This window comes from Oncorhynchus keta, chromosome 7 (genome assembly GCF_023373465.1).
Source record: "Oncorhynchus keta strain PuntledgeMale-10-30-2019 chromosome 7, Oket_V2, whole genome shotgun sequence".
Classification (NCBI taxonomy): domain Eukaryota; kingdom Metazoa; phylum Chordata; class Actinopteri; order Salmoniformes; family Salmonidae; genus Oncorhynchus; species Oncorhynchus keta.
In genome coordinates, this window is record NC_068427.1 from 49,065,149 (window position 1) to 49,082,346 (window position 17,198).

Genomic DNA, 17,198 nt, shown 5'->3' on the forward strand with positions numbered 1-17,198 from the left:
GAAATGTACAAGTCTGTCTCTCTTCCATCTCTCTGCTCTGTCTCTTTCCTCCATCTCCTCTCTCCTCATCTCTCTCTCCTCCATCTCTCCCCTTCCTCTCTCTCTCTCCTTCCTCCATCTCTCTCTGTTCTCTGTTTGAACATGGATATGCTGGGGGTTAGGGATGCTGTAAGCTTCTTTCACCTTGGATAAAGTATTAAAACATGTCAATTCTTTAGTTCAGCAGCCGGACCCTAACCAGCCCAAGGCGGAGGGGAACCAGATGTCCCCTCTAGCAGGCGAGCCTCTGGGTGTAGTGACCAACTGGCCTCCCTCCCTGCTGGCCTCCCTCCAGCGCTGGGGCATCACCCAGCCCAGGAGCCCCTGTCTCACTGCCCTGGACAACGCTGGTAAACCAGTGTACACTCTTACCTACGGCAAGCTGTGGACACGCAGCCAGAAACTGGCCTTCACGCTTCTGAACAAACTGAGCACTAGGAACGAGCCACTACTGCTGCCTGGAGATAGAGTGAGTGGTCTTTTTCTCTCCTATAGATGTCGAAGCAGCTTCTGTCTGTGTTAAAGCCAATCCTTTAGCCAGTATGTCACTGTGTCAAAGCAGCTATTGACAGTTTAGGTCGCATTAGTTGTATCTTCACAGTGGTTGTGTGTTCCTATAGACAGATGGTGACAGTATGTATCCTATAGACAGATGGTGACAGTATGTATCCTATAGACAGATGGTGACAGTATGTATCCTATAGACAGATGGTGACAGTATGTATCCTATAGACAGATGGTGACAGATGGTGACAGTATGTATCCTATAGACAGATGGTGACAGATGGTGACAGTATGTATCCTATAGACAGATGGTGACAGATGGTGACAGTATGTGTCCTATAGACAGATGGTGACAGTATGTACCCTATAGACAGATGGTGACAGTATGTATCCTATAGACAGATGGTGACAGTATGTATCCTATAGACAGATGGTAACAGTATGTATCCTATAGGTTGATGGTGACAGTATGTATCCTATAGACAGATGGTGACAGTATGTATCCTATAGACAGATGGTGACAGTATGTATCCTATAGACAGATGGTGACAGTATGTGTCCTATAGGCTGATGGTGACAGTATGTATCCTATAGACAGATGGTGACAGGATGTATCCTATAGACAGATGGTGACAGTATGTATCCTATAGACAGATGGTGACAGTATGTATCCTATAGACAGATGGTGACAGTATGTATCCTATAGACAGATGGTGACAGATGGTATGTATCCTATAGACAGATGGTGACAGATGGTGACAGTATGTATCCTATATGGTGACAGATGGTGACAGTATGTGTCCTATAGACAGATGGTGACAGTATGTATCCTATAGACAGATGGTGACAGTATGTATCCTATAGACAGATGGTGACAGTATGTATCCTATAGACAGATGGTAACATAGTATCCAGGTTGATGGTGACAGTATGTATCCTATAGACAGATGGTGACAGTATGTATCCTATAGACAGATGGTGACAGTATGTATCCTATAGACAGATGGTGACAGTATGTGTCCTATAGGTTGATGGTGACAGTATGTATCCTATAGACAGATGGTGACAGGATGTATCCTATAGACAGATGGTGACAGTATGTATCCTATAGACAGATGGTGACAGTATGTATCCTATAGACAGATGGTGACAGTATGTATCCTATAGACTAGTATGATCCTATAGACAGATGGTGACAGTATGTATCCTATAGACAGATGGTGACAGTATGTATCCTATAGACAGATGGTGACAGTATGTATCCTATAGACAGATGGTGACAGTATGTATCCTATAGACAGATGGTGACAGTATGTATCCTATAGACAGATGGTGACAGTATCCTATGGTGACAGTATGTATCCTATAGACAGATGGTGACAGTATGTATCCTATGGTGACAGTATGTGTCCTATAGACAGATGGTGACAGTATGTATCCTATAGACAGATGGTGACAGTATGTATCCTATAGACAGATGGTGACAGTATGTGTCCTATAGGTTGATGGTGACAGTATGTATCCTATAGACAGATGGTGACAGGATGTATCCTATAGACAGATGGTGACAGTATGTATCCTATAGACAGATGGTGACAGTATGTATCCTATAGACAGATGGTGACAGTATGTATCCTATAGACAGATGGTGACAGTATGTATCCTATAGACAGATGGTGACAGTATGTGTCCTATAGACAGATGGTGACAGTATGTATCCTATAGACAGATGGTGACAGTATGTATCCTATAATATAATATATGCCATTTAGCAGACGCTTTTATCCAAAGCGACTTACAGTCATGTGTGCATACATTCTACGTATGGGTGGTCCCGGGGATCGAACCCACTACCCTGGCGTTACAAGCGCCATGCTCTACCAACTGAGCTACAGAAGGACCTATAGACAGATGGTGACAGTATGTATCCTATAGGTTGATGTTGACAGTATGTGTCCTATAGACAGATGGTGACAGTATGTACCCTATAGGTTGATGGTGACAGTATGTATCCTATAGACAGATGGTGACAGTATGTATCCTATAGACAGATGGTGACAGTATGTATCCTATAGACAGATGGTGACAGTATGTATCCTATAGGTTGATGGTGACAGTATGTATCCTATAGACAGATGGTGACAGTATGTATCCTATAGACAGATGGTGACAGTATGTATCCTATAGACAGATGGTGACAGTATGTGTCCTATAGACAGATGGTGACAGTATGTACCCTATAGACAGATGGTGACAGTATGTACCCTATAGACAGATGGTGACAGTATGTACCCTATAGACAGATGGTGACAGTATGTGTCCTATAGGTTGATGGTGACAGTATGTATCCTATAGACAGATGGTGACAGTATGTATCCTATAGACAGATGGTGACAGTATGTATCCTATAGACAGATGGTGACAGTATGTATCCTATAGGTTGATGGTGAGAGTGTGTATCCTATAGACAGATGGTGACAGTATGTATCCTATAGACAGATGGTGACAGTATGTATCCTATAGACAGATGGTGACAGTATGTATCCTATAGGTTGATGGTGAGAGTATGTACCCTATAGACAGATGGTGACAGTATGTATCCTATAGACAGATGGTGACAGTATGTATCCTATAGACAGATGGTGACAGTATGTATCCTATAGACAGATGGTGACAGTATGTATCCTATAGACAGATGGTGACAGTATGTATCCTATAGACAGATGGTGACAGTATGTATCCTATAGACAGATGGTGACAGTATGTATCCTATAGACAGATGGTGACAGTATGTATCCTATAGACAGATGGTGACAGTATGTATCCTATAGACAGATGGTGACAGTATGTATCCAGATGGTGACAGTATGTATTCTATAGACAGATGGTAGTATGTGTCCTATAGGTTGATGGTGACAGTATGAGGTTGATGGTGACAGTATGTATTCTATAGACAGATGGTGACAGTATGTGTCCTATAGGTTGATGGTGACAGTATGTGTCCTATAGGTTGATGGTGACAGTATGTATCCTATAGGTTGATGGTGACAGTATGTATCCTATAGACAGATGGTGACAGTATGTATCCTATAGACAGATGGTGACAGTATGTATCCTATAGACAGATGGTGACAGTATGTATCCTATAGGTTGATGGTGACAGTATGTATCCTATAGACAGATGGTGACAGTATGTATCCTATAGGTTGATGGTGACAGTATGTATCCTATAGACAGATGGTGACAGTATGTATCCTATAGACAGATGGTGACAGTATGTATCCTATAGACAGATGGTGACAGTATGTATCCTATAGACAGATGGTGACAGTATGTATCCTATAGACAGATGGTGACAGTATGTATCCTATAGACAGATGGTGACAGTATGTATCCTATAGACAGATGGTGACAGTATGTATCCTGATGGTGACAGTATGTATCCTATAGACAGATGGTGACAGATGTGTCCTATAGACAGATGGTGACAGTATGTATCCTATAGACAGATGGTGACAGTATGTGTCCTATAGACAGATGGTGACAGTATGTATCCTATAGACAGATGGTGACAGTATGTATCCTATAGACAGATGGTGACAGTATGTATCCTATAGACAGATGGTGACAGTATGTATCCTATAGACAGATGGTGACAGTATGTATCCTATAGGTTGATGGTGACAGTATGTATCCTATAGACAGATGGTGACAGTATGTATCCTATAGACAGATGGTGACAGTATGTATCCTATAGACAGATGGTGACAGTATGTATCCTATAGACAGATGGTGACAGTATGTATCCTATAGACAGATGGTGACAGTATGTATCCTATAGACAGATGGTGACAGTATGTATCCTATAGACAGATGGTGACAGTATGTGTCCTATAGGTTGATGTTGACAGTATGTATCCTATAGGTTGATGGTGACAGTATGTATCCTATATGATGGTGACAGTATGTATCCTATAGACAGATGGTGACAGTATGTATCCTATAGACAGATGGTGACAGTATGTGTCCTATAGGTTGATGTTGACAGTATGTATCCTATAGACAGATGGTAACAGTATGTATCCTATAGACAGATGGTGACAGTATGTATCCTATAGACAGATGGTGACAGTATGTATTCTATAGACAGATGGTGACAGTATGTATCCTATAGGTTGATGGTGACAGTATGTATTCTATAGACAGATGGTGACAGTATGTGTCCTATAGGTTGATGTTGACAGTATGTATCCTATAGACAGATGGTGACAGTATGTATCCTATAGGTTGATGGTGACAGTATGTATCCTATAGGTTGATGGTGACAGTATGTATCCTATAGACAGATGGTGACAGTATGTATCCTATAGACAGATGGTGACAGTATGTATCCTATAGACAGATGGTGACAGTATGTATCCTATAGACAGATGGTGACAGTATGTATCCTATAGACAGATGGTGACAGTATGTATCCTATAGACAGATGGTGACAGTATGTATCCTATAGACAGATGGTGACAGTATGTGTCCTATAGACAGATGGTGACAGTATGTATCCTATAGACAGATGGTGACAGTATGTATCCTATAGACAGATGGTGACAGTATGTATCCTATAGACAGATGGTGACCTAGTAGTATCCAGGTTGATGGTGACAGTATGTATTCTATAGACAGATGGTGACAGTATGTATCCTATAGGTTGATGGTGACAGTATGTATCCTATAGACAGATGGTGACAGTATGTATAGACAGATGGTGACAGTATGTATCCTATAGTTGATGGTGACAGTATGTATCCTATAGGTTGATGGTGACCCCTATAGACAGATGGTGACAGTATGTATCCCTGTACCCTATAGACAGATGGTGACAGTATGTATCCTATAGACAGATGGTGACAGTATGTATCCTATAGGTTGATGGTGACAGTATGTATCCTATAGACAGATGGTGACAGTATGTATCCTATAGACAGATGGTGACAGTATGTATCCTATAGACAGATGGTGACAGTATGTATCCTATAGACAGATGGTGACAGTATGTATCCTATAGACAGATGGTGACAGTATGTGTCCTATAGACAGATGGTGACAGTATGTATCCTATAGACAGATGGTGACAGTATGTATCCTATAGACAGATGGTGACAGTATGTGTCCTATAGACAGATGGTGACAGTATGTATCCTATAGGTTGATGGTGACAGTATGTATCCTATAGACAGATGGTGACAGTATGTATCCTATAGACAGATGGTGACAGTATGTATCCTATAGACAGATGGTGACAGTATGTGTCCTATAGACAGATGGTGACAGTATGTATCCTATAGACAGATGGTGACAGTATGTATCCTATAGACAGATGGTGACAGTATGTATCCTATAGACAGATGGTGACAGTATGTATCCTATAGACAGATGGTGACAGTATGTATCCTATAGACAGATGGTGACAGTATGTGTCCTATAGACAGATGGTGACAGTATGTATCCTATAGACAGATGGTGACAGTATGTATCCTATAGGTTGATGGTGACAGTATGTATCCTATAGACAGATGGTGACAGTATGTATCCTATAGACAGATGGTGACAGTATGTATCCTATAGACAGATGGTGACAGTATGTATCCTATAGACAGATGGTGACAGTATGTATCCTATAGACAGATGGTGACAGTATGTATCCTATAGACAGATGGTGACAGTATGTATCCTATAGACAGATGGTAACAGTATGTATCCTATAGGTTGATGGTGACAGTATGTATCCTATAGGTTGATGTTGACAGTATGTCTGTGTTTTCTTTAGGTTGCTCTAGTGTTCCCCAACAGTGACCCTGTGATGTTTATGGTGGCATTCTATGGATGTCTGCTGGCAGAGCTGATCCCTGTGCCCATTGAGGTGCCCCTCACCAGGAAGGTAAGGACAGGACAGGGGAGGGGACATGGACTAGGGTTGTGGTGCCTACCTGCTCTCTGAAGGCATAGGAAACATGTTTACATTGCCAATGCAAGTGAAATGCTGTAGCTAATAAACAATTACACATTTACGTTACACTCACAACAGTTCCAAAATAATTGAGACATTTTGAATGTTAGTTTGTCTGTTTACAGGGCATGTAAACAGGGCATGTAAACAGGGCATGTAAACAGGTCATGTAAACAGGGCATGTAAACAGGGCATGTAACCAGGGCATGTAACCAGGGCATGTAACCAGGGCATGTAAACAGGGCATGTAAACAGGGCATGTAACCAGGGCATGTAACCAGGGCATGTAACCAGGGCATGTAAACAGGGCATTCGGAAAGTATTCAAACTCCTTTCCTTTTTCTACATTTCGTTACAGCTTTATTCTAAAATGGATTTAAAAAATGTTCCTCATCAATCTGGAAACAATACCCCATAATGACAAGGTGAAAACAGGTTTTTAGAAGTGTTTGCTAATTTATAAAGAATAGAAAACTGAAATACCTTATTTACATAAGTATTCAGACCCTTTGCTATGAGACTTGAAATTGAGCTCAGGTGCATCCTGTTTCCATTGATCATCCTTGAGATGTTTCTACGACTTGATTTCTTGGACATGATTTCAAAAGGCACACACCTGTCTATATAAGTTCCCACAGTTGACAGTGCAGAGCAAAAACCAAGCCAAGAGGTCGAAGGAATTGTCCGTAGACCTCAGAGACAAGATTGTGTCGAGGCACAGATCTGGGGAAGGATACCAAAAAATGTCTGCAGCATTGAAGGCCCCCAAGGACACATTGGCCTCAATCGTTCGTAAATGGGAGAAGTTTGGAACCACCAAGGCTCTTCCTAGATTTGGCCACCCAGCCAAACTGAGCAATCGAGAGGAGAAGTGCCTTGGTCAGGGAGGTCAGGTCAGGATGGTCACTCTAACAGAGCTCCGAAGTTCCTCTGTGGCGATGGGAGAACCTTCCAGAAGGACAACCATCTCTGCAGCACTCCATAAATCAGGCCTTTATGGTAGAGTGGCCAGACGGATACCACTCCTCAGTAAAAGGCACATGACAGCCTGCTTGGAGTTTGCCAAAAGGCACCTAAAGAACCCTCAGACAAGGAAAAACAAGATTCTCTTTAAATCTCTCGACGAAACCTGGCACCATCCCTACGGTGAAACATGTTGGTGACAGCATCATGCTGCGGGGATGTTTTTCAGCGGCAGGGACTAGGAGACTAGTCAGGATCGAGGGAAAGATGAACGGAGCAAAGTAAAGAGATCCTTGATGAAAACCTGCTCCAGAACGCTCAGGACCTCAGACTGGGTGAAGGTTAACCTTCCAACAGGACAACGACCCTAAGCACACAGCCAAGGCAACATCAGGAATGACTTCGGGAAACGTCTCTGAGTGGCCCAGCCAGATCTCAGGCTTGAACCCGATCGAACATCTCTGGAGAGCCTTGAAAATAACTGTGCAGCGAGGCTCCCCATCCAACCTGACAGAGCTTGAGAGGATCTGCAGAGAAGAATGGGAGAAACTCCCCAAATACAGGTGTGCCAAGCTTGTAGCGTCATCCCCAAGAAGACTCAAAGCTGTAATTGCTGCCAAAGGTGTTTCAACAAAGTACTGAGTAAAGGGTCTGAATACTTATGTACGTGTGACATTTCAGTTTGTTAAATTTGATTAATTTGCTAACATTTCCAAAAACATGTGGTATTGTGTGTAGACTGAGGGGGAAACGATTTAATCATTTGTCGAATAAGGCTGTAACGTAACTATTTTTGGGGAAAAGTCAAGGGGTCTGAATACTTTATGAATGCACTGTAATTTAAATGAATTTGTAAATGCAGCTGGCCAGTTGTTTGGAAATGCAGCTGGAATAAGTACAGAAGCCTAGGTAGTACAGTCATCCTGACAGAATGAATGCGACATGCTGATGAAATGAGAAGAGAATCCTTCTTAGCGCGAGTGTTTTATAAAGTTGTGTTTAAACAGAGCCTTAAATGAGCATGTGACCTTTATTTTATTTATTTATTTATTTTTATTTCACCTTTATTTAACCAGGTAGGCTAGTTGAGAACAAGTTCTCATTTGCAACTGCGACCTGGCCAAGATAAAGCATAGCAGTGTGAACAGACAACACAGAGTTACACATGGAGTAAACAATTAGCAAGTCAATAACACAGTAGAAAAAAATGGGCAGTCTATATACAATGTGTGCAAAAGGCATGAGGAGGTAGGCGAATAATACAAATAAATAAAAACAGTATAAAAACAGTATGGGAATGAGGTAGGTGAAAAAGGGTGAGCTATTTACCTATAGACTATGTACAGCTGCAGCGATCGGTTAGCTGCTCGGATAGCTGATGTTTGAAGTTGGTGAGGGAGATAAAAGTCTCCAACTTCAGCGATTTTTGCAATTCGTTCCAGTCACAGGCAGCAGAGTACTGGAACGAAAGGCGGCCAAATGAGGTGTTGGCTTTAGGGATGATCAGTGAGATACACCTGCTGGAGCGCGTGCTACGGATGGGTGTTGCCATCGTGACCATTGAACTGAGATAAGGCGGAGCTTTACCTAGCATGGACTTGTAGATGACCTGGAGCCAGTGGGTCTGGCGACGAATATGTAGTGAGGGCCAGCCGACTAGAGCATACAAGTCGCAGTGGTGGGTGGTATAAGGTGCTTTAGTGACAAAACGGATGGCACTGTGATAGACTGCATCCAGTTTGCTGAGTAGAGTGTTGGAAGCCATTTTGTAGATGACATCGCCGAAGTCGAGGATCGGTAGGATAGTCAGTTTTACTAGGGTAAGCTTGGCAGCGTGAGTGAAGGAGGCTTTGTTGCGGAATAGAAAGCCGACTCTGGATTTGATTTTGATTGGAGATGTTTGATGTGAGTCTGGAAGGAGAGTTTACAGTCTAGCCAGACACCTAGGTACTTATAGATGTCCACATATTCAAGGTCGGAACCATCCAGGGTGGTGATGCTAGTCGGGCATGCGGGTGCAGGCAGCGATCGGTTGAAAAGCATGCATTTGGTTTTACTCGCGTTTAAGAGCAGTTGGAGGCCACGGAAGGAGTGCTGTATGGCATTGAAGCTCGTTTGGAGGTTTGATAGCACAGTGTCCAATGACGGGCCGAAAGTATATAGAATGGTGTCGTCTGCGTAGAGGTGGATCAGGGAATCGCCCGCAGCAAGAGCAACATCATTGATATATACAGAGAAAAGAGTCGGCCCGAGAATTGAACCCTGTGGCACCCCATAGAGACTGCCAGAGGACCGGACAGCATGCCCTCCGATTTGACACACTGAACTCTGTCTGCAAAGTAATTGGTGAACCAGGCAAGGCAGTCATCCGAAAAACCGAGGCTGTTGAGTCTGCCGATAAGAATTTGGTGATTGACAGAGTCGAAAGCCTTGGCGAGGTCGATGAAGACGGCTGCACAGTACTGTCTTTTATCGATGGCGGTTATGATATCATTTAGTACCTTGAGTGTGGCTGAGGTGCACCCGTGACCGGCTCGGAAACCAGATTGCACAGCGGAGAAGGTACGGTGGGATTCGAGATGGTCAGTAACCTGTTTGTTGACTTGGCTTTCGAAGACCTTAGATAGGCAGGGCAGGATGGATATAGGTCTATAGCAGTTTGGGTCCAGGGTGTCTCCCCCTTTGAAGAGGGGGATGACTGCGGCAGCTTTCCAATCCTTGGGGATCTCAGACGATATGAAAGAGAGGTTGAACAGGCTGGTAATAGGGGTTGCGACAATGGCGGCAGATAGTTTCAGAAATAGAGTAAATATATAAAGACCTGATGCGAAACCTTAAACGGGAAACCTTCTGCTGACTTGTTAACTTCTTTGGGATAGAGGGCAGCATTTTCACTTTTGGATGAATAGCATGCCCAGACTGAACTGCCTCCTACTGCCAGTTGCTAATAGATGCATATTATTATTAGTATTGGATTGAAAACACTCTGAAGTTTCTTAAACTGTTTGAATGATGTCTGTGAGTATAACAGAACTCATATGGTGACTGGTTAATGGGGAGGAGCACACTTTTTGTCAGGTTTAACTTATGACCGGAACATTTCCCTAACCCTTGTAGCATGTCCAGGAGATGGGGAGTAGACTCCACGGGGATAGAGAGGGGGAGTAGACTCCACGGGGATAGAGATGGGGAGGAAACTCCACGGGGATAGAGAGGGGGAGTAGACTCCTCGGGGTTAGAGAGGGGGAGTAGACTCCTCGGGGTTAGAGATGGGGAGTAGACTCCTCGGGGTTAGAGATGGGGAGTAGACTCCTCGGGGTTAGAGAGAGGGGAGTAGACTCCTCGGGGTTAGAGATGGGGAGTAGACTCCTCGGGGTTAGTGATGGGGAGTAGACTCCACAGGGTTAGAGATGGGGAGTAGACTCCACAGGGTTAGAGAGGGGAGTGGACTCCACGGGGATAGAGAGGGGAGTAGACTCCACGGGGATAGAGAGGGGGAGTAGACTCCACGGGGATAGAGAGGGGGAGTAGACTCCACGGGGATAGAGAGGGGAGTAGACTCCTCGGGGTTAGAGAGGGGAGTAGACTCCTCGGGGTTAGAGAGGGGAGTAGACTCCACGGGGATAGAGATGGGGAGTAGACTCCACGGGGATAGAGAGGGGGAGTAGACTCCTCGGGGTTAGAGAGGGGGAGTAGACTCCTCGGGGTTAGAGATGGGGAGTAGACTCCTCGGGGTTAGAGATGGGGAGTAGACTCCTCGGGGTTAGAGAGGGGGAGTAGACTCCACAGGGTTAGAGAGGGGGAGTAGACTCCACGGGGATAGAGAGGGGAGTAGACTCCTCGGGGTTAGAGATGGGGAGTAGACTCCACAGGGTTAGAGATGGGGAGTAGACTCCACAGGGTTAGAGATGGGGAGTAGACTCCACAGGGTTAGAGATGGGGAGTAGACTCCACAGGGTTAGAGATGGGGAGTAGACTCCACAGGGTTAGAGATGGGGAGTAGACTCCACAGGGTTAGAGATGGGGAGTAGACTCCACAGGGATAGAGGGGGAGTAGACTCCTCGGGGTTAGAGAGGGGGAGTAGACTCCACAGGGTTAGAGATGGGGAGTAGACTCCACAGGGTTAGAGATGGGGAGGAGACTCCTCTGGGTTAGAGATGGGGAGGAGACTCCACAGGGTTAGAGATGGGGAGTAGACTCCACAGGGTTAGAGATGGGGAGTAGACTCCACAGGGTTAGAGAGGGGGAGTAGACTCCTCGGGGTTAGAGATGGGGAGTAGACTCCTCGGGGTTAGAGATGGGGAGTAGACTCCACAGGGTTAGAGAGGGGGAGTAGACTCCACAGGGTTAGAGATGGGGAGTAGACTCCTCGGGGTTAGAGAGGGGGAGTAGACTCCACAGGGTTAGAGAGGGGGAGTAGACTCCACGGGGATAGAGAGGGGGAGTAGACTCCACGGGGATAGAGAGGGGGAGTAGACTCCTCGGGGTTAGAGAGGGGGAGTAGACTCCTCGGGGTTAGAGATGGGGAGTAGACTCCTCGGGGTTAGAGATGGGGAGTAGACTCCTCGGGGTTAGAGATGGGGAGTAGACTCCTCGGGGTTAGAGAGGGGGAGTAGACTCCACAGGGTTAGAGAGGGGGAGTAGACTCCACGGGGATAGAGAGGGAGAGTAGACTCCTCGGGGTTAGAGATGGGGAGTAGACTCCACAGGGTTAGAGATGGGGAGTAGACTCCACAGGGTTAGAGATGGGGAGTAGACTCCACAGGGTTAGAGATGGGGAGTAGACTCCACAGGGTTAGAGATGGGGAGTAGACTCCACAGGGTTAGAGATGGGGAGTAGACTCCACAGGGTTAGAGATGGGGAGTAGACTCCACAGGGATAGAGAGGGGGAGTAGACTCCTCGGGGTTAGAGATGGGGAGTAGACTCCACAGGGTTAGAGATGGGGAGTAGACTCCACAGGGTTAGAGATGGGGAGGAGACTCCTCTGGGTTAGAGATGGGGAGGAGACTCCACAGGGTTAGAGATGGGGAGTAGACTCCACAGGGTTAGAGATGGGGAGTAGACTCCACAGGGTTAGAGATGGGGAGTAGACTCCACAGGGTTAGAGAGGGGGAGTAGACTCCACAGGGTTAGAGATGGGGAGTAGACTCCACAGGGTTAGAGATGGGGAGTAGACTCCACAGGGTTAGAGATGGGGAGTAGACTCCACAGGGTTAGAGATGGGGAGTAGACTCCTCGGGGTTAGAGATGGGGAGTAGACTCCACAGGGTTAGAGATGGGGAGGAGACTCCTCGGGGTTAGAGATGGGGAGGAGACTCCACAGGGTTAGAGATGGGGAGTAGACTCCACAGGGTTAGAGATGGGGAGTAGACTCCTCGGGGTTAGAGATGGGGAGGAGACTCCTCGGGGTTAGAGATGGGGAGGAGACTCCTCGGGGTTAGAGATGGGGAGGAGACTCCTCGGGGTTAGAGATGGGGAGGAGACTCCTCGGGGTTAGAGATGGGGAGGAGACTCCTCGGGGTTAGAGATGGGGAGGAGACTCCTCGGGGTTAGAGATGGGGAGGAGACTCCTCGGGGTTAGAGATGGGGAGGAGACTCCTCGGGGTTAGAGATGGGGAGGAGACTCCTCGGGGTTAGAGATGGGGAGGAGACTCCTCGGGGTTAGAGATGGGGAGGAGACTCCTCGGGGTTAGAGATGGGGAGGAGACTCCTCTGGGTTAGAGATGGGGAGGAGACTCCTCTGGGTTAGAGATGGGGAGTAGACTCCACAGGGTTAGAGATGGGGAGTAGACTCCACAGGGTTAGAGATCGGGAGTAGACTCCACAGGGTTAGAGATCGGGAGTAGACTCCTCGGGGTTAGAAAGGGGGTAATGGAGTCTCCACATGGTTAGAAAGGGGGTAATGGAGTCTCCACATGGTTAGAAAGGGGGTATAGACGACTCCAACACCTTTCTATAAGTTTTCCGATGATTCAACAGTGGTAGGCCTGATCACCGACAACAAGGACACAGCCTATAGGGAGGAGGTCAGCGACCTTGCCGTGTTGACCAGCATAACAACCTCTCTCTCAACATGATCAAGACAAAGGAGACAGGAGCTGCTCCTCCATGGGTCAGACAAGGAGCTCCTCCTCCTCCTCCGTGGGTCAGACAAGGAGCTCCTCCTCCTCCTCCGTGGATCAGACGAGGATCTCCTCCTCCTCCGCCGTGGATCAGACAAGGAGCTCCTCCTCCTCCTCCTCCGTGGATCAGACAAGGAGCTCCTCCTCCTCCGTGGATCAGACAAGGAGCTCCTCCTCCTCCGTGGATCAGACAAGGAGCTCCTCCTCCTCCTCCGTGGATCAGACAAGGAGCTCCTCCTCCGTGGATCAGACAAGGAGCTCCTTCTCCGTGGATCAGACAAGGAGCTCCTCCTCCGTGGATCAGACAAGGAGCTCCTCCTCCGTGGATCAGACAAGGAGCTCCTCCTCCGTGGATCAGACAAGGAGCTCCTCCTCCTCCGTGGATCCGACAAGGAGCTCCTCCTCCTCCTCCGTGGATCAGACAAGGAGCTCCTCCTCCTCCGCCGTGGATCAGACAAGGAGCTCCTCCTCCTCCTCCGTGGATCAGACAAGGAGCTCCTCCTCCTCCTCCGTGGATCCGACAAGGAGCTCCTCCTCCTCCTCCGTGGATCAGACAAGGAGCTCCTCCTCCTCCTCCGTGGATCAGACAAGGAGCTCCTCCTCCGTGGATCAGACAAGGAGCTCCTCCGTGGATCAGACAAGGAGCTCCTCCTCCGTGGATCAGACAAGGAGCTCCTCCTCCGTGGATCAGACAAGGAGCTCCTCCTCCTCCTCCGTGGATCAGACAAGGAGCTCCTCCTCCTCCTCCGTGGATCAGACAAGGAGCTCCTCCTCCGTGGATCAGACAAGGAGCTCCTCCTCCTCCTCCGTGGATCAGACAAGGAGCTCCTCCTCCTCCTCCGTGGATCAGACAAGGAGCTCCTCCTCCTCCGTGGATCAGACAAGGAGCTCCTCCTCCTCTGCCGCGGATCAGACAAGGAGTCATTACCTTGGACCCCAATGCTGGCCTTCCCCCTGTTGGAAGGCTGCATGTTCCTATCCTACACGAAAGAAAATACTACCATGTTAAGCCTAACCTCAGTAGAGTCTATACAGGGCCAACCTTTAAATGTTTTTTTTTATTTCACCTTTATTTTACCAGGTAGGCTAGTTGAGAATAGGTTTTAATTTACAACTGTGACCTGGCCAAGATAAAGCAAAGCAGTGTGACACAAACAACAACACAGAGTTACACATAAACAAACGTACAGACTATAACACAATAGAAAAACATACAGTTGAAGTCGGAAGTTTACATACACTTAGGTTGGAGTCATTAAAACTCATTTTTCAACCACTCCACAAATTTCTTTCTAACCCTCTTAAGACTCTAGGGGCAGTATTGCATTTTTGGATAAAAAGACGTGCCCGTCTTAAGCGCGATATTTTGTCACGAAAAGATGCTCGACTATGCATGGAATTGATAGCTTTGGAAAGAAAACACTCTGACGTTTCCAGAACTGCAAAGATTTTCACTGTGAGTGCCCTAGAACACAAGCTTTAGGCAAAACCAAGATGTTACTGCAACCAGGAAATGAACAGGATTTCTGAAGCTACGTTTTGCATTGTCTCCTTATATGGCTGTGAATGCCCCAGGAATGAGCCTACCCTTTCTATCGTTTCCCCAAGGGGTCTGCAGCATTGTGACGTATTTGCAGGCATATCATTGGAAGATTGACCATAAGAGACTACATTTGCCAAGTGTCCGCACGGTGTCCTGCGTGGAAATTGGTGCGCAAAACTCAGCTGCTGGTATTTTTCCATGGGATTCTGAGAAAAACCATGCTTCCACGAACGGCATATCAATGAAGAGATATTTGACAAAACACCTTGAGGATTGATTCAAACAACGTTTGCCATTGTTTCGGTCGATATTATGGAGTTAATTCGGAAAAAAGTTCGACGTGTAGGTGACTGAATTTTCGTTTCGTTTCGGTAGCCAAATGTGATGTACAAAACGGAGCGATTTGTCCTACACAAAGAATCTTTCAGGAAAAACTGGACATCTGCTATGTAACTGAGAGTCTCCTCATTGAAACATCTGAAGTTCTTCAAAGGTAAATTATTTTATTTGATCCCTTTGCTGGTTTTTGTGAATATGTTGCGTGCTAAATGCTACGCTAAATGCTAAGCTAGCTATCAACACTCTTACACAAATTATTGATTTTCTATGGTTCAAAAGCATATTTTGAAAATCTGAGATGACAGTGTTGTTAAGAAAAGGCTAAGCTTGAGAACAGGCATATTTATTTCATTTCATTTGCGATTTTCAGAAATCGTTAACGTTGCGTTATGGTAATGAGCTTGAGCAGTAGTCACGATCCCGGATCCGGGATGGGGAGTTCTATGAGGTTTATCAAACTTTAGTTTTGGCAAGTCGGTTAGGACATCTACTTTGTGCATGACACAAGTCATTTTTCCAACAATTGTTTACAGACAGATTATTTCCCTTATAATTCACTGTATCACAATTCCAGTGGGTCAGAAGTTTACATACACTAAGTTGACTGTGCCTTTAAACAGCTTGGAAAATTCCAGAAAATGATGTCATGGCTTTAGAAGCTTCTGATAGGCTAATTGACATAATTTGAGTCAATTGGAGGTGTACCTGTGGATGTATTTCAAGGCTTACCTTCAAACTCAGTGCCTCTTTGCTTGGCATCAAGGGAAAATAAAAATAAATCAGCCAAGACTTCAGAAAATAAATTGTAGATCTCCACAAGTCTGGTTCATCCTTGGGAGCAATTTCCAAATGCCTGAAGGTACCACACCACGTTCATCTGTACAAACAATAGTATGCAAGTATAAACACCATGGGACCACGCAGCCGTCATACCACTCAGGAAGGAGACGCGTTCTGTCTCGCGCTCTGTCTCCTAGAGAACAAGAAAAGTGCAAATCAATCCATGAAAAACAGGAAAGGACCTTGTGAAGATGCTTTAGGAAATGGGTACAAAAGTATCTATATCCACAGTAAAACAAGTCCTATATCAACATAACCTGAAAGGCCGCTCAGCAAGGAAGAAGCCACTGTTCCAAAACCAACATAAAAAAGCTTTTGAAACTGCACATGGGGACAAAGATCATACTTTTTGGAGAAATGTCCTCTGGTCTGATGAAACAAAAATAGAACTGTTTGGCCATAATTGACCATTTGGAGGAAAAAGGGGGATGCTTGCAAGTTGAAGAAGGCCATCCCAACCGTGAAGCACGGGGGTGGCAACATCATGTTGTGGGGGTGCTTTGCTGCAAGAGGGACTGGTGCACTTAACAAAATAGACGGCATCATGAGGGAGGAATATTATGTGGAAATATTAAAGTAACATCTCAAGACATCAGTCAGGAAGTTAAAGCTTGGTCGCAAATGGGTCTTCCAAATGGACAAGCATACTAACTACTAACCCAAGCATACTTCCAAAGCTGTGGCAAAATGGCTTAAGGACAACAAAGTCGAGGTATTGGAGTGGCCATCACAAAGCCTTGACCTCAATCCTATAGAAATTTGTGGGCAGAACTGAAAAAGGGTTAGGGTTAGCAAGGAGGCCTACAAACCTGACTCAGTTACACCAGCTCTGTCAGGAGGA

General features: G+C 45.9%; 1 protein-coding gene across 11 annotated transcripts in view; it reads left to right on the forward strand.

The window, feature by feature from the left end:
• The window catches only part of dip2a (disco-interacting protein 2 homolog A), a 274,567-nt gene that overhangs the window by 143,935 nt on the left and 113,434 nt on the right, over window positions 1-17,198 (forward strand). For all 11 annotated transcript variants that reach the window (XR_008140278.1, XM_052523083.1, XM_052523084.1 and 8 more), the window contains 2 exons: window positions 219-508; window positions 6,368-6,478. Coding sequence is in view for 10 of the 11 variants with exons in the window: in XM_052523083.1 (XP_052379043.1) it covers window positions 219-508; window positions 6,368-6,478 (401 nt within the window). In the remaining variant the exon portion in view is untranslated. The remainder of the gene's footprint in view (window positions 1-218; window positions 509-6,367; window positions 6,479-17,198) is intronic.